The 19,520-nt window shown below is 34.7% G+C and overlaps 1 protein-coding gene across 1 annotated transcript in view; it reads left to right on the plus strand.

The window, feature by feature from the left end:
- LOC150098992 (uncharacterized) overlaps nt 1-19,520 on the plus strand; it is a 700,419-nt gene that overhangs the window by 604,934 nt on the left and 75,965 nt on the right. The window contains exon 40 of the mRNA XM_090405788.1: nt 6,889-7,104. Within this exon, the coding sequence (XP_090261914.1) occupies nt 6,889-7,104 (216 nt within the window). The remainder of the gene's footprint in view (nt 1-6,888; nt 7,105-19,520) is intronic.

Raw genomic sequence — 19,520 nt, forward strand, 5'->3', positions numbered from 1 at the left:
CCATGACCATATGACTTTGCATCTGTTTATCTTTCCTGCTGATGTCCATCGCAACTCTGCCAGTCCTGGTATATCACACTGATATTTCTTTATTTCCTCATGAAGTAATTCTAGTTTTCCTGCCATCCAAAGTGTCTGTTTATTCCATGTTCCTACTGATAATAATTTTGTTAGTTTCAGTTTCTGTTTTCTTTCGGTATCCCACTTTTCGATCCAATCCTGGTCACTCGATTGGCATTGCAGACCTTGTTGATCTGGGCAATGTCTGAGCCAGCATGTTGTAGCTGTTGATCGTATAGGCATCAGATAACGATCATGTCTTTACTTTACAGTCAGAGCATTGACATTCATCTGACCAACCCTTCTCCTTTATCCAGGCTTGGGACTGGTATGAGACCCCTAAGTATTCCATGGCGGCTTTTGCTTTTCTTCCTGGCAAATCAGAATTAACTTACAACAGATTATTCAGTGCCTTAAAGAGCTTACATTCATCATTAGATCCTGAAACATTAATGGTTGACTCTGAGAAAGCAACTATAACAGGTTATTTCATATGGCACAAAATTTTTATCGCAAAATTGTTGCCATTCATTTGAAGTTACGCTATCAAACAGATGCTGAATTCAACATGAAAATTAAATGCTTCACAACATTAGCATTTTTTTCAATGAGCTATGTTACTGATGGATTTGTTGAATTGACAATCCACAGCAAAAAGTTAATTATTTATGCAGCATCTCTTTTAATTTGCACAATTTTTAAATGATTTCATCTGACATTTACCTTAATAAAGATTTGCTTTTTAATGAATTTATAATACCCTTTATCATCCATTGATTATTTACAAAAATTAATGCAAATCTTACGGGAATTTTCCTACAGTGAAAATGTTTATGGCAAATTTTCCTAGAAACCGATAATTCTTATTAAGAAATAAATGTGCATGTGTGAATTGTGAACTGATGTGGTAGGCAAGTTTTTATATATAATATAGACAAGTTTATAATATATAATTTTCAATAAATTTATAACTTTTTTGCCTATATTTATGATAGGAAGCAGTATTGTAGTCAAAGAAGATAAACCTTGTCCTCCTCTTCCAAATTGTACACCTTTGAGTAATGCAAATATACCAACCAAATATAGCACTCTCCTTCATTATTGTTTTGTAATATATAATATCTTAAAACAAACACATTTTCTCCCACTCTGCACAGATTTGGTTACAATTAATTTCATTGGACCAATTAAGATGAGCGTTGATGTGCTGTGCACTCTTAAAACTTTTATACATCGATAAAATGCAATCATATTGTCAAATTGATGTGAATTTTGTAGCGCAGCTTGCATAAACCACGACAGCATACACAACTGAAATGGGCACACGATGCCAGGTTATAATATAACGTTACTGGAAATATAGCATTACATGCCTCATTTTATTTCAAATAAATTCATTGTTTGCATTCTACCTTGTATCAACTGTTTTTTCCACCGAAGATGGTCTTTAAGTTTCAGAATGAAATATATGACCTTATAATGAAATAAATATTGCCTTGTGTTTTCATGTAGATAATTCATACAGACCTCTCATTATTATGGATGATATAAGATTGATATTCCTCTAGTCTTTTACAACAGAATGTCCTGTTTGCTCAAAATAAAAGAGCTGGCAGTTTCAAGGAACTTGGTGGCAACCTTTGAGGGATAGACAAGGTTGTTTATCCTTATTGAAAGGTAACCAAAATGATAGTTCATTGGAAGGAGAAAATGTGGATGTTAGATTATTTCTTGAGGATCTTAGAAACTGGTTTGGAATTGGATCTCTCTGTACAGATTCTGGGTTCTTGGAAGTAGGCATGTATGACTCAAAAAAAGTGCTCCATAATTTTATTATTATTATTATTATCACATTTCACTAATGTACTGTGTTATTATGGTTATTATTTTATTCACATAACTGATACACAGTCAAAACAAGATATCATATAAATAAAAATTTGACTGGTGATTCAGAATAATTCAGATTCTACCCAAGAATCTAAGAATAATCCGTCAGGTAGCGTCGTAAAATATGGACTGTTCCAAGTAATGCCGTTTTTTGTAGGTCATATGGGGTCACTTCATTGATTTTTAATTGCTGTAAATAGTTGGACAGCTTCTTTGAAGTTGCACCAGGTGCACTGATAACTATTGGGATGACTTTGGTGTGTTTAAGCCACAGTCAGCCGACTTCGATTGCCAGATCTCGATATTTAGTAATTTTTTCCAGTTCTTTGTTGTTAATGTTGTTATCACTGGGTACTGCAATATCGATAATCCAAACCTGTCGATGTTCGATAATTGTGATGTCAGGTCTATTGTGTTCCAAATGCCGATCAGTTTGCTGATCTAAAATCCCAGAGAATTTTTGCGGTTTTGTTTTCCAATACAGTCTCTATTTTATGCTGCCACCAGTTATCAGAAATAGGAAAGCCAAATTTTTTGCATACATGCCAATGAACTATTTTGGCCATTTCATCATGGCGTTATTTATGGTCAGTTTGAGCTATTTTGCTGCAGGCACTGATTAGATGTTCTACAGTCTCATCTTTCTGATAGCATAATCTGCATTTGCTGTTATTATTGATGTTGAAAATTTTTGCTTTGACTGCATTAGTTTGTAATGCCTGTTCTTGAGCTGCTAGAATAAATCCTTCTGTTTCTTTTTTAATGTATCCATATTGTAGCCATTGCCATGTCTTGTTCACATCAATTTTGTCCTCAGTATCTCGAAGAAATTGGCGATGCAAGGGTTTATTTTTTCAGCGCACATATCGGATATTTTGTTATTCCTTTTTGTAATCGGATTTGTTTCCTGTTGCTTTTAGAAGACCCTCTTGTGTAATTACTTGAAGCATTGGCTCAGAGCTATTGTCGATGTAATTTCTTAAACCAATTTCTTCTTCTTCCACAGTCTGTCTCACTTGCAGCAGACCCCATCCACCTATTCTCCTCGATAGGTACAACTGGTCAACATCACTTCGTGGATGTGATGCATAGTCATTAGTTTTCTAGTTTTGCAGTCTAGTTTGTCCAGGTCTTCTTTTGTCCAATTTATTATGCCAGCTGTGTATCAGATTACTGGTATAGCCCAAGAATTCATTACTCTAATTGTGTTTAATCCATTTAGTTTTGTTTTCAGAATATTTCTAACTCTTTTAATGTATTCTGATGCTGCCTGTTGTTTAACTTTCGAGTGGAGAATATCATTGGCTTCTAATATTCCTAGGTATTTATAGTGTTTGTCAACTCAAATTGCTTTTATATATTTCTCTTGATCAAAATTAAAATTGCTAGTGTCATTAATTTTTCCTCGTTTAATAGATAAAATTGCGCATTTATCTAAACCAAATTTTGTTTTGAGGTCCTGACTGAAAATATGAACTGTGTTCAATAAAGAATCTATTTGCTGCACTGATTTTCCATATAGCTTCAAGTCATCCATATACAACAGATGGGAAATTTTAATATTACATTCAGGAATTTCATATCCAAGTTTTGTTTTCTTCAGAATCATAGACAAAGGTATCAAAGAAATGTTGAAGAGCAATGGTGACAAGGAATCACCTTGGAAAATTCCACGTTTAATGCTGATATCTCCAAATCATTCATTATTCACTATTAATGTTGTTTTCCATGATTTCATAGCAGTAGCCAGAAACGAACATATGTTTTTGCTAATTCTAAATATTTTTAGTGATTTTAGGATCCAGGAGTGTGGAAGGTAATCGAATGCTTTCTTAAATTAGTTTTTCATCTTTTTGAGTTTCTGAGAATCATTTTATTAATAAGGATCTGGTCTTCTGTTCCTCTAGATTTTTGAAAATTGCCTTTTTGTTCAATCGGATAAATCTGATTATCTGATAAGTAGTGGTATATGGAATTTGCTATGATTGCAGTGAACAGCTTAAGCATAGTTGGTAATCATGTTATTGGGCAATAGTTACTTGGGTCTGCATCCTTATCCTTATCTTTCATGAAGAAAAAAGTGCAACCAGATATCATCCATTCTTCCACTGAGCCTGACTGCAACAAATATTTAAATTGTTCTGCCATTCGATCATGTAGACTGGTTAGATGTTTTAACCAAAATCCATGTAGTTCATCTTTGCCAGGTGCACTCCAGATTTTTAATTTTCTAGCTTGAGCACTGACCATTTCTTTAGTGATAATGACATTTTGCATTTGTTTTTGTTTTAATTCATTCTATTTCCTTAATCCATGAAGCATCTTTATTGTGTTCAATAGGATTATCCCAGATTGACTTCCAAAATTTGAGTGTTTCTTCTTTTCCTGGTGAATGGTGGTTTGCATTTGTATTTCTCTGGAGAGACTGAAAGAACTGATGTTGGTTCTGTCAAAATTGCATATTTTGTACATATTGGTTTATTCTTGCTTCATATCTTTTAATTTTCTGTGCAGTCGCTCTAATTCTTTGTTTTAGCTCTTCAGTAACTTCAGCAATTGTTTTGTTGGCAAAATTATATGTGTTAATCAGTTTGTTTTTGATGTTATTATTTTTCAACCGTCCTTCTTTAAAACTCTTTAAGTTGCTTAGATCTGCTCAAAGCCTGTTGACCTTTCATTCTAACCATATTTTCCATGGTGCAGATTGTTTCATCCTTGGCTTTTGCTCTTTCAGTTTGCAACCAAGCTTCACTGAAATGATATAGGCTGTACTGTATAGGAGCTGATAGTCTTATACGGTCATTTATGGAGTTCATATGTTCCAATATCCCTGACTTCATTTTACACTGCCCTTCTGTCAAAACATTCTGAGGTATGTCGTCAACTTCATGTTTACTGAGTTAAATTCCAAAGTTTGATATAGCTACCTCCTGATGATTTTCTGTTACTGGAGTTGTCGGTTTATTACGTGACTCTTGCAGCTCAAGTTCAGTAAATATTTTGTTATGGAAAATAAAATTGTTTTGGTACATAAGTCATTGTTCTGATATTGCAGATTCTGGGAATTTTTGTTTCCAAATTAAATGCATACGCTTTCTGAAACCTTGTTTTTCTGGTGTTGATCTGTAAAAACATTTCATAATTTCTCTGTTTTCTTCTACAGTCCATTTTTTATGTTTGGTTTCTTCCAGTCGCTATTCAGCTTCCTGCCCTGATTGCCCAGCAAGGAGAACTGGGTCCTGTAGCCCACTTGTCGCCTGATGTCCAGGATCCCCAACATCTGATGCAGTCCTTGATGACCCAGGCATTGACTGATCCGGTATGCATCTCGTCTTCCTTTTCACCATTGAGATGGGGGATGGAACACTGTTAGTTTGGCTCCTCAGTTGAGACCTGTCTGACAAGGGTGGCCCTGCTGGCAGCTATGCAACTGCCAGAATAGCTCTCAACTTTACTGAAGCACGCAAGCCCCACCACCACAACAAGGCCGTGCTCCTTCGGGGGGAACAATGCCTTGTCACAGCTAATAATAATAATAATAATAATAATAATTATTATTATTATTACAGGCAACTCCGGGGAGTCCATAGACTCATCGAGGGAGGCCCTTACATCATGGCAAGAACAGCTATTCGACATTCACACAGTATCTATCATACTTCGCCTTGAACTCATTTACTGTCATGGCACCTACAACAGACTCTGGCAGCTTATTCCACTCATTCATCACTCTCCAAGTAAAAAACCTAGCTCTAACACCCTTGCTAACCACACTCTTGCCCAGCTTCCATGTTTCATAGTTCTGCCATAGTTCTGGCCCATAGTTCTCTCACCACCAGTCCTATTCTCAAAAATATCTTCTGAATTAATCTTATAGAAACCCTTCAGTGATTTGAATGTCTCAATCATATCACTCCTTTTCTGCCTATCAACCAATTTCTGCAACCCACAAATCATCAACCTAAGGTTCATTCCATAGACCTACTATCATCTTGGTCACTTGTTTCTGGATCCTCTTCACCTCCTCCCCATCCAGAAGAAACCCTGGCACCCATGTCTGGGCACAGTAGTCTAGATGGGGTCATATCAAGGCCCGATACAGAGGAATAATAACCTGTTTGTCTCTGCTTGTTAAAGTATTTTTCAGCAACCAAGTGATTTGATGATCTGATTTAGCCACTTTCGCGATGTGCTCCCTAAACTTCAACTCCCTATCCAGCAACACTCCCAAATTCCTGGCCTCGTCAATCTCTGTAGTACAGTTCCACCAATGTAATTAATATACTGCTGCTAATCTTTTCACCCCAAAATGCATAACCTTACATTTTGCCACATTAAATCGACATCCATTCTCCTTAGCCCAGTCCTCCAGACTATCCGAATCATCTTGCAAAATTTTGACATCCTGTGCATTCACTATTGCTCTACCCAACTTTGCATCATCAGCAAACAAATGAACAGTTCCTCTTGGATCCTTTCCTGTATCATTAATGAACAAATTGAAACAGTAGTGGTCCAAGAACAGAACCTTGTGGCACACCACTAGTCACAGGCTGTCTTTTGGACTCTACTCCTGAATAAACCTCTCTCTGATATCTCTCCATCAACCACATGGCTCATATTGTTTAAAAATGCATTTGTTGTTTCTTTTGACTTGTCATTTCACTGAAGAGAATCTGTTAGATTCAAATGATTAAATAAAGTTCTGTTAGCTTCTTGCATCTGTCTATAGGTTTCAGTATTTGCTTTCTATTATATAACAGGTAATGTTAAAGATATGGCATTCCATGATGCTATCAATATCTAACATAATTTGTCTTAATTTGTCATTTAAATTAATATTATTAATTTTAAATTATTTAATTTAATATATTTTCTAATGTATATTTCGTTGATTTGTATATAGTGTACATGATCTATTTTTTTATCATGCAATAGGGTATGCCTGGTCCATCTGGGCCACCTGGACCTCATGGTGATAGGGGAGAAAGAGGTGAAAAAGGACCATCGGGTCCAGCTGGGCCTCAAGGACAGCGTGGTGTTCCAGGTCTAGTGGGTGCTACTGGAGAGAAAGGCTCAAGAGGTGAAATAGGAGAAAGAGGTGAAAAAGGTCATCGTGGACTATTAGGTCTACAAGGTTTACCAGGACCTCAAGTATGATTATTTCTTATGTTTTAAGAAATATTTTATAATAATTGATTATCAGGAGAATGCACTGTTCTAGTTCAGAGTGAATAATTTTTGATTCAAAATTAAATATCTTATTCAGTATTAGAAAAAATAAATATGAAAGTTTAAAAAAATATACAAGCAGCTTATGGCCATCACTTCCTAGAACTTTCAGATTGACTATCATAAAGTTCCAAAAATTTCAAGCAGATGATTAAATCAAATAGAATGGTAAAACTTTCTTTAATTCCAAAGAACTCTGTGTCTGATATCAATAGCAAGCAAGGCCAGACTTCTCCAATTCTAAAAATTCAATATAGTCCTGATATTCTTAGATTCTAATCTTAGCAGAATGGACAGTCTGTCTAAAATAACAAAGTTGACATAAATAAGGCACTTGATAGACACCTGATAGTGAGAGAGATAATAGACAGAGGTGGTAAATTTTCCTTAGTAGGTGGTAGAAAAGAACAATGTGAGTTGGTTTGAAGGTAATGTAGATTGTACTTGTGAAGAATCCATGCTGTTTGTTCCAATGCTCCTTTAAGGTAGGGTATGGAGATTCAGTTCTTTTACATAGATTGTGGTCTGGTTGAGGGATGATAAGTTTTATCCATGAAGGATAGATAACTTTTAGCTTATGTAACTGAAGGTAGTAGCGTAGAAAGAGATTTTTCATGCTGTTTGTTGTTGTGACCTGAAAAATATATTGATACTTGTATATCGCAGTTATATTGATTTTATGTTGTATATATTTGTGTTGTTTTTGTAAATTAAATATGTATTAAGGTTAATTAGATCGACATAATAGGGATGACTGATCGACATAATAGGGGTGACTGAAACAAAAAAGACCAAAACTGGTGAGATCTTTCTGAGCAATAAATACAAAATGTTATATTCAGGCAATGACAATCAAGGAAAAGAAGGAGAACCCATAGTATTCAACACAAAATACGAGGCTAATCTTCTTGAATGGCAGTCAGTCTCAAGTAGAGTAATGTGGGCAAATATGAGAATGGGGAACTGGACAATGAGACTTATTTGTGCCTATGGTCCCACAGAAGGTTCTACTAAGGTAGAAGTGGAGGAATTTTTTGACGCTCTAGAAAAAGCAACTGACACAATGAAAAAGGAAAAGTTGGTCCTTGTTGGGATCTAAATAGCAGAGTAGGAAATGATTGTGAGACATACAAAAATATTTTGGGAAAATTTGGAGAAAAGAGCAAAGCTAATAATAATGGCAAATATCTGTTGGATTTCTGCTCAGGACATGGACTGGTTATTACTAACACCATGTTCCAACATAAAAATGTGCACAAATTCACATGGAGAGAAGAGGCTAGGAATAAGAAAAGTCTCATTGACTATGTTATTGTTGATAGTGATGTTTTCTCCCTGGTGCAGGACACCAGAGTATACAGAGGATTTGAAATTGGAAGTGATCACTATTTAGTCTTGAGCAGGATAAAATTGAAAATTTCATATCGAAAAGAATAACATGTAAGAAAGTTTTAAAGCGAATAAAAGTTGAGCAGCTCTCAGATGTGAACTGTAGACTAAAATACAGAAAGATTATTGAAAAGAAAATGAAAGAGTTTGAGAACAGGAATCAAACCTTGGAGATTCAGTGGCAAACTCTGAAGAAAACATTGATTGATTCTGCCAGAGAGGCATGTGGTGAGGTTGTGTGCAAGGATAAAAAAATCAGAACTCCCTGGTGGACACAGGAAGTTAAAGAGGCATTGAAGGAAAAGAAGAAAGCATATCAAAAGTTCCTGGCAAATAAGTCAGCTTTTACTCTTACAGAATGCAGAGACAAATGTAAGAAAGCTAAACAGTGTGTAAAACTAGCTAAACAAAAGTCATGGGAGGACTTTGGCAAGAATATAGAAAATAAATATCAAGAAGGTGGCAAAATATTCTGGAGGTTGTTGAAGAAGCTTAGGAATGGAGGAAAGATTGCTGTAAAAGGAGTTAGAGATGATAAAGGTGACATGAAAACGGGAGAAAAAGATATCCTTGAAGTATGGAGTAATTACTTCGAAAAACTGCTAAATGAAACAAGCAGTGATGACAGCACAGTGATAAAAAACACTGACCAGGCATGCAGTCAGGAATACACATCCATACTTGAAGTAGAAAAAGCCATCAAAGGCTTGAAATGTGGAAAGGCAGCAGGAGTAGATGATATTCGACCAGAAATGCTGAAGTATGGTGGTATAAAAGTCTTACTGTGGCTGCACTGCATAGTTCAGAAAGCCTGGACAGAGGGACGAATTCCCGATGATTGGAGTAGAGCTCTCATAGTACCCATACATAAAAAGGGAAATAAAACTGAATGTGAGAATTACAGAGGTATTTCCCTACTGAGTGTTCCTGGCAAGATCTATGCAAGTATACTTGAGAAACGGTTGAGAAGAATTGTGGAAGAAAAGCTTGGTGAAGAACAAGCTGGATTCAGGCCAAATAGAGGCTGTCAGGATCAGATCTTCACTTTACGACAAATAGTCGAGAAAGCATGGGAATATAACAAAAATCTGTATTTAAGTTTTGTCGATTTGGAAAAGGCATATGACAAGGTGCCAAGAGAGAAGCTATTCAATACGCTGCAGTTATATGGTGTCAATGGGGCATTATATCAAGCAATACTTAGTCTTTATTTGAGTTGTAAGTCAGCAGTTAGAATTGAAGGAAGTACAGGAAGATGGTTTAATGTTAAATCTGGTGTGAGACAAGGATGTACATTATCCCCTCTGTTATTCATTATCTATATGGATCACATTATGAAGGAAAGTGGTATTAAACATGATATCAAAATTGGAGATGTTAATGTCAGCTCTTTGCTTTATGTGGATGATGTTATACTTCGAAATAAATCCGCTACAAGTCTGCAAGATTCTATGACTAAATTCAATTGCTGTTGTAATAGATATGGTATGAAGGTCAGCAATAGAAAGACAAAGACAATGAAAATAGGCAGAATCATTGAAAATGTCAACTGTGTTGTGAATGGAGAACCTGTGGAACAAGTAAAACATTTCAGCTACTTAGGCACAATTTTTACTGAAGATGGCAAATTAAATATAGAAATAGACAACAGAATCAGCAAAGCTGGTATGGTGGGAAGTCAATTGAATAAATGCATATGGAATAAGAGAGAAATTAGTCAGAACACTAAATTAGCTGTATACAAGACAGTGTTCAAACCAGTTTTAACTTATGGATCTGAGAGCTGGGTCAGAAGTAAAACACTTGACCAAAGACTAGAGACCGCAGATATGAGAGTCCTGAGAAAGATTCGAGGTGTGAACAGATGGCATCAATGGCAATATCATATTAAAAATGAGGATATTAGGAAAGAACTTGACATTGTCAGCATCCAGGAATGCGTTAGCAGAGCTAATCTCAGGTGGTATGGTCACTTAAATAGAATGGGCAAGGAAAGATTAGCAAAACAAGTGTTCTCTGCCAGGTTGGCAGGAAAATGACCCAGCGGAAGACCAAAATATAGGTGGATTGATACGGTACAAAGTGCCTTAGACGATAGAAATATAAGATCTGATAATGTTGGAGTCTTGACAAGTAACAGACTGATTTGGAGGAAAATTGTAGATAGGAAGTTAGTAATGATGTAATTTTTACATGTAGTACTGTCATATCCTGTACACCCCTTGAGGGTACATAGCAGGAATTTGATGATGATGATGATGATGATAAGGTTAATTAAGAGGTTAAGTTATATATCAAATATCCTGGGATAAAAATCTGTTTACAAATTTGATTTGGAGCTTAGTTTTAGGTGTTTTCTTTTTATTCTACATTTTTTTGAATAGCAGCTTCACACATATAAGAGAAAACTAAATATAATTTTATTACTCCTATATATTTCACTCAATATGTCATGAGCTTCTTTCAGGGAGAAGACAGAAAAAGGTAACAACATTTAAATTCTGAATACAAGAACGAGTCATACAGCATATGTATAATATCGCATGTCTTGATCACAGCTGTCTGGTGGGCGGAAACACTTAGAGTTCAGAGAACTCAACACTATAGACATAGGATACACCAGAGCATAGGGCTGACCACCTTTTCCTGTGAACGGTTTGAGGTCCAATGATTAATAAACCCTCGACACCACAAGGTAAAAGTGGGAAAGGAAGATGAGATGAGAAAAATAATAAATAAATAAAAATATAAAAAATTATAAACACTTTACAGCAGTCATCACTCTTCCCAAAACTTCATTGTTTACAAATATACTACTTCAAGAAACTCTACAGTTTTACAAGTAGATTTCTCTGTTGACATTGTCAATTTATACAAGTTTACTATTGTAAACGTATTGTCTGTTGTTCCTTTGTAATATTATGCTATTGTTTACTTTATGTTCTCTTTACTCTGTTATTGTGCTTTTTCTCTTTACCTTAAATTACTACAGGTTATCTAATTTCTAATACCTTGGGAATCTTGGAAAATTTATTTAATGCTATGATTGCGCCACCAAGATTCCCCTTTATGGGTATTAAATATAATTTAGATTACCTGCAGAATCTCTCTAGATCTATCTTAAGCTTTATGGACAGTCATGGCTACTCTTATTTACCTTCGCTCACAGGTTCGTATTTATTTAGAAACAGTGCATTGGATTGAGGATCAGTGAATACACATTCTTTAACATAGCAAACATATTTATTAAACTATAATGCAATTATACAGTATCTTAAATGAATTGGCTCTTTCTAAAAATTAAAAGCTAAGAATTATATCTCAATAATTGTACATACATTAAAACATGCAGCAATATTATCATACAAAAATCTATGTTCTCATCCCAATACTAATTTGTTCATGCAATATATATATATATATATATATATATACTTCAATTAACAAGTTTCTCGTATCCAAATTATACAAATTAATTTTCAGCTTCTTAGCCCGAAACAATCAATCACAGTTAAGCTTTAGTAAGTGTCCCGTGGAGTATCAGCCTATGTTCTGTAATGTTAAACAAACACATCACATTCTACTCACAGTTCATCTCTGACACATATATCTTAACTGGCTCTCTTATCTCTTTACTGGTTCCACTGACCTGGGCTTCAACATTCGTGCAGGCTTCTTTCCTTCAGTGGCGTCGCATCATGGAGGACTCCCGGGGCTTGATGCATATTACACCGACTCTTTCTAGGTCAGCCGATAGCTTTCGGTGTCCGATGCACATGGCAGACTATCTTACTGGCAAGGTATGCTGATCTGACTTCTCTTCTCTTTGATATCTTCTAGCACCCATTGCTTCTTTTGGGACTCACATCCACGATGCTGGATCGAGACACTATGAGAGGAGACTGCGTGTCTTTCTGCGTTTCTGCACACCTGAACTCCCTGGAGTTTTTCTTTATCATTTCTTATACTTCTCCTCAGGTCCCTGGATTAAGTTTTGACCCCTAATATTCCGACGCAAAAGGGGATGTGACCTTTAGAGTTGTCGATTACTTCTGTTTCCCACAGAACACACAAAAACAATCTTATTTACCAAATGCAGGACATTCTTAGATGTTCACCGCCTTTTGTTGCACTATTCATGAGACTTGCATTTGGTTAAGCTCGAACACAACTGAAAGCACTTTACATTGTATAAACAAAACTTCTAAGCTATTTCTTTAAAATCGGAACCACATCAAATGCCAGGCTGCTTTCTGAGTCATTGCCCTTGAAATATGCAGTTTAACATTCATAGCTTTAACATATACTTGCATGGTTTTTCAATCACAAAATTATTACAACTACAGAGTTAATATATATCTTATATATAAAATTCATAACAAAAATTTACAATCAGTGTTAAAATACAATATCCTTCTTTATACAATATTTGTGACCTCTGTAAAAGTCGATGCAATGTTAAAAAAAAAAAAATTTCTACTGTATCGAATTTTACTTTCGATGCCTGCTGGCTATTTTATGTGGCGTGATAAATTATTCAGCAGATTGAAGGTACTGCAATGGATAGTCCTATATCACCTGCTTTGACTGATTATTTTATGAAGCATTTAGAGGATTGGATTTCTAACACTATTTCTCTTCGACCTCGCATTTGGCTATTTTTTGTGAATGACGTCTTTGCAATCTGGTCTCACTCTGAAACAGAACTATTTCAGTTTCTGGATAAAATTAACTCCTTATATACTTGCATCAAATTCATTATTGAACATGAATGAACAATCTTCCATTTTTGGATACTTGAATACATCATAGCTCTGCTTGTAATATTGAATTTTCTTTTTATAGGTAGATATATCCATGCATCTTCACATCATCATCATCCGTCACAAAAAATAGTATTATCAAATGCCCAGCATGCACAACTTGTTCTTCTGAGTCTCTTCTATTAGAAGAATTAAATAAAATAAAACTTGCTCTATTACTTAATGAATACAGTGAGACCTAGATGCACAAAATATTTGATAATGAAAATATTTATGTTTACATTCACAACACACTCAGGCAATGCATTCCACCCACCAACCACTCTCCATGCAAAGAACTCTCTGCTCACAAACCCCTCCTTATACAGTTTCTAGGGAATACAGCTTCAATGGCCTATTGTTTTACCCCCATCTCCCATTCTATAAAAATCTCTTCCATGTCAACCTGATAACAACCACTGACTAGCTAGCTTATATGTCTCAATCCCTTTTCCAGATTGAAATATTATGTTAAACGGATCAGCATATTCTATCCTAAAGGAACATCTGAACAAATAGGAAGGAACCTTTGCAGATACAATATGTACACCACCTTCAAACCAGCCCAGAAGATGTCATCTTTCTTACTCCCTATCAAAGATACATTATCAAATTTATCCTTCTCTGGTGTTTGTTAAATGTCCTGTTCTTGTCATCTTTGCTACTTTGGATTGACTGGCTTCTGTATATAAAAGTAATAAATTATATTTAGTTTTCTTTTACGTGAGTGAAGCCATTATTCAAAAAATATAGTATGCCTAATGTGCATGTCTATATTAAACAACTAGTAACTTATTCTTTTTATTCTGAATTAAGAGTTAAAGCACTTCTCATGGAAAGGCTTAGATGTTGGTTATACATTCTTACTAAATAGCTTAAGAAAATTACAACGTGCAATAGAATATACATTAAAATAAATTTTAATACACTTCCAATATTTCGACAACATCATGTTGCCATTATCATAGTGTTAAATTGTAAATGAAGATATTTTATATATTATAATACTTCATTCACATTTAACATAATCTACCATGTCATAAGCAAGACTTGTAAATACTATTTGTTGTTAGTCTCTTGCTTGTAATATATTACTCATATAAATGCTTTGAGTTTTGTTTGTTATTAATCAATTATTTAATCTTAGAATATGTAATAGTAATGAAAATACTCTATATAAGAATGTCATTCGTTATTAAGTTTATTCTGTAAAAATTATTATATAAATTGTGATATATCTTTTTTATTTCTGTAGATAAGAGTGATTTTATGTAATTCTTCTGATTGAATTTGATTGGCTGCTGAAGGAGAAACTGAGTTTATTTTAGTTAGCTCGTACTGAGAACGTGAGCTACTGTGTATAAACAGATAAGCTGAACTGGTTAGAACCGGATTTTGGCGGGAAGAAGGAATGTAGTTGATTGGAAAATGAAAATAAGTAAGGGAAAAGCTTTAGAGAGAAGATTGAGACCGGTTGTGTGTACCAAAAGAGGGAGTTGATATATGCCGTAAATCGACTACAAAAGGACCGGGAATTAATAGGCATTTCGAATTACTTCTATGGGAGTTCTGATACTACAATATCTTCCAACTGTTTAGTGGAAGAATAGTGCAGAACCGAAGTTAATGTATAGAAAAAGATAAGGATTAAGTAGATAACTGAAACCAAGAGCATCAAGGCTTGTATATTTCTGTCTATAATTCAATTATTATAGTGGAAGATTTCTTTAGAATAGTGTTGCCATAAAGTAAAAGTCAACAAGAATTTCAAATGTGGCTTTGCGAATTTGATTACAGTTGACGGGACTCTTGCTCAAGAAAAAAAAGTAAAGTAAAGGAATTCTTGTCCCACCCAGAGAATCATGTTACAGGGTATATAGAACAAGACACAATAATACAGTACTCAAAATATCATCAGCCTCTACCTTTCCCCAAACTCAGTAGAATTCTGAATGTGCAGTAGCTAAGAAAATCCAAAACAAAGATTTGGGTATCTTCTTTAGATACCCCATAACATGTGACAATTGCTTTCAAATGTGCTCCTGCCTAAGCATGATACATTCACTCTCAGAACTATAAAGGATTCTCCTCCATGTGATGCACCTGTTTATGGTGGAGGGGGCCTTTCCAGCAATGGTGCTGTCCCTATTTTATTCTTCCTCTTTTTTTTTGTTTTTCTTCCCATATCCTTTGCTCCACTTCTACTGTATTTTTTTTTTTTTACTATCCTATCTTGTAGACTACCACCACTGTGATCCAACACATTGCCAATTTTTGCTATGCAGTGCGAATTGTGAACATTCAGAAAGGGGGATCCTGGTAGTCTTAAACTACTTTGGTCTCTGCTTCAGTAAGATGGGTGATCCTGGATGGCTTGGCCAGGATCAGTCAGCAGAGCAATGTATCACATATCAGTAGCAACAACATCTGCTAAAATCCTCTTCTTCTTTTTAAGTATTCTGCAAAGCAGGTTCTTCTTTTAGTAGCAAAAACTTTCCTTCCAAATCTCTTCTCTTTCTTCTGTTCTGAGCCTTCTCTTTCAAAGTTGTGTATCTGTCTTCATTCAGCATGTCATCTAGCATTGTTTTCCTCACTCTTTCTCTAGGTCTTTTTTCTTCAATGGCATCTCTGATTATTCCAGTTTCCCTTTCTTCTTTTTATCCTTTTTAATAGATTCCTTTCTTCCTCTACTCTTTTTAAGACCTCTTCATTATTTATTTTATCTGTTCATTTTATTTTTCCATCCTTCTCCAAATCCACATATAAAAGCTTTCTAAAATTTTAATTTCTTTTTTTCTTAATGTGCAGGTTTCAGCTGCATATAAGAAAACACTCCACACATAACATTTTATTAGTCTTTTCTTTAAATTTCTATCCATTTTACTTCTGAATAAATTCCATTTTCTATTAAAGGCATCTCGTCCCATTGCTATTCTTGCTTTTATGTCACTTGTACATCTTCCATCGCTGCTAATCACACTTCAATGTCCTTACTTGATTCAGTTTTTCTCTTTTATTCTTACATCCATAGTTGCCTCTTTCCTTGTTATTTTCATTACTTTTGTTTATGTTAATTTTCATTCCATAGTTGATACAGGATTTCAGTAATCTGTTCAGCAGATGTTGTAATCCTTCCTCAGTGTTTGATAATAATGCCTTGTCATCTGCATATCGTATTGCAAATATCTGTCTACTTCCTAACTTTATTCCTCCTTCTGCATTCTCCAATGCTTCTTTTAACATTGCTTCAGAGTACATATTGAACAAAATTGGTGACAAAGAACAGCCTTGTCGTATTCCTCATCCAGTAATTCCTGTTTCTGTTGTACAATATATATATATATATATATATATCTTACCATAGCAGTTTGTCCCATATATAGTCTTTTCCATTACTTCCATCATCTTATCCCATTTTACAAAGTCAAAAGCTTTTTCAAAATCTATATAACAGATATTAACTTCTTTATTCACTTCTAAACTTCTTTCACTTATTAATCTTAACAGTCCAATCGCATCTCTTGTACCCTTATCCTTCCTGAAACCAAACTGATCTTCTCCAAGAAATTCCTCCACCTTAGATGCAATTCTCGGTGTTAGGATTCTCTTAAGTATTTTTGATGTATGGGAAATGAGGCTTATTGTTCTAAAATCCCTACACTTCACTGCATTACTTTTCTTGGTATAGGTATAAATATTAAGGTCATAAAATCTCTGATAATTCTTCTTTGTTATAAATTAAATTTATTAGTTTAGTTACTTCTGTTACTTATTTTAGTTTTATTAGTTGTGATGAGAGATCTAGGAGTGATGGTGGACAAGGACCTGAAATTCAGGGTCTACATTGCACAAGTTGTGAAGACATCGGATAATGGCAATGATGTGGAGGACCCTGACATGCAGAAATAGAGAGGTTATGATTCTATTGTATAAGGCCTTGATCAGGCCTCATATGGATTATTGTGCACAGATTTGATCGTCAGGTTTTCATGGTGATGAGGATGTGTTGAAAAGGGTCCAGAGAAGATTCACAAAGGTAGTCAGTGGTCTTTGGAATGTGGAGTACGAGGACAGATTGAGAGAATGTAAGTTGCAGAGCCTCGTGAATAGGAGGAAGAGGGGGAGGGATATGATTGAGACATATAAGCTAGTCAGGGTTGTTATCGGGTTGACATGGAAGAGATTTTTCATAGAATGTGAGAGGGGAGTAGAACAAAAGACCATTGCTGGAAATTATATAAGGAGGGCGTGAACAGAGGAGCAAGGAGTAGGTTCTTTGCATGGTGAGTGGAATGCACTGCTTGAGTGTGTTGGGGGTGTAGACTCATTGAATCAGTTTAAAGCATGGTTGGATGAGCATCGTGTGCAATAGTGTACCTCCCACGATGAGTCTCTGTTATATTATTAACATTATTATTAACTTGACCTCCATGGAGGTCAAATGTTATTAATAATAATAATTTCTTCAATTCCTATCTTTTGAAGTTGTTTCAGGAATTCTGCAGATATTCCATCTATTCCTTCTGCCGTTCCACATTTCAGTTCTCTAATGGCCATCTCTACTTCTGTCTTCAAAATTTCTGCACCTAAATTATCTTCATTTACCTTCTTTATAGCTTCTAAAGGCAGCTCATTTTGGTCTATTTTCTTTGTTGTATAGACTTTCAATGCATTCTTTCCATCTCCCTAGGATTTCATCTTCTTCTTCCATTATAATTTCTCCATTCTCATTTTATATACCTCTAGTTCGAATTCCCTTTCTCTTTTCATTCATACTTCTTTTTCGAATAAAAGATCATATCTTCCCTCTCTCTCTCTCTCATAATTTTCCATTTCATCACATTGTTTTTCAAGCCATTTTTTCTCTATTTCTTTCTGCTTCCCTTCTCAATTTGTCATTCAAGGTTCTATACTGTGTTTTCCCTTCTGGGGGTGTCTTTATTTTTCCATTTTCTTCTTTCTTCCATTATAGAAATCATCTCATTAGTTATACAAGTTTTTTTTTATTCTTTTACCATTTACATATCCAATTTCTTCTTCTGCAATCTTCTTTACTTTCTCTTTAATTTGTTCCCATTTCTTTGGGAAATTAAGATTGTATTTATTAGATCCATTTCTGAATCTTCAATCTTAATATTACTTGTTTTCTCTAATTCTTTCTGCAATCTATTTTCAAATTCTTTAGACTTTTGCAATTTCTCTAAGTTCCGTTTTTTTTCTTTTTAATAGCCTCTTTTATTCTCTTTAGTTTCACATTTATTTCTATAAATAATAGGTTATGGTCGGAATAAATATCGGCTCCAGGATACTTGCATGCATTTTTTACACTTTTCTTGTATCTTTGCTTTACTATAATGTAATCAATTTGGTACCTGTCTGTATCTGCTGGTTTTTTCCATATATATAGTCTTCTCTTAGCTTTTTAAAATGAAGTATTCATAATTATTTTCTTTACAAAATTCCACTAACCTTTCTCCTCTCTCATTTCTATTTCCTAATTCATGTCTTCCTATTACATTCCCTTCCTCTTCTTTTTCCACAGCTCCATTCCAGTCCCCATTATAATCATATAGTCTTAACTTTTTTCTTCCTTAATTAGTTCTTGTATTCGTTCGTACATTTCTTCTATTTCCTCATCTGAATAATCGCTTGTTGGCATATAAACCTGCATTATTATTATTATGTCTACCAGTTCAATTTTACCACCATAATCCTATCATTCAGACATTTTATGCTAATGATGCTCTTTGCTGTTCTTTTATTAAAAACAATTGCAACTCTTTTTTCTTTTTTATCTCCACCGGAGTAAATTATTCTTACTACATCACTATAAAAATCACCTATTTCTTCCTATCTGACCTCGCATATAATATCAATTTTTCCTTTGTCCATTTCTTGTTTGATATTTTCTAATTTTCTACATCCATTGCATTTTGCATTTTGATTTTCTGATGACTTTCACTTTCAGTTTTTCTTTTATATATCTTGTTTTAAGTCCTTTTTACAGATTTGATCAGGAAGAACATCAGCCCTTAGAGAGTCCTTATTTCCTGATATTATATCCATTCTCACTTGTACCTTCTTTTTCTCTCTGTGCCAAGAGATGCCATCTTGGATTGCCAGGCTGGCAGCTTCTCCCTTATAAAT

The sequence above is a fragment of the Typopeltis vanoorti genome, chromosome 15 (assembly GCF_054136105.1).
Source record: "Typopeltis vanoorti isolate ZY-2024b chromosome 15, IOZ_Tvanoo_1.0, whole genome shotgun sequence".
In the NCBI taxonomy this organism is placed as follows: Eukaryota; Metazoa; Arthropoda; class Arachnida; order Uropygi; family Thelyphonidae; genus Typopeltis; species Typopeltis vanoorti.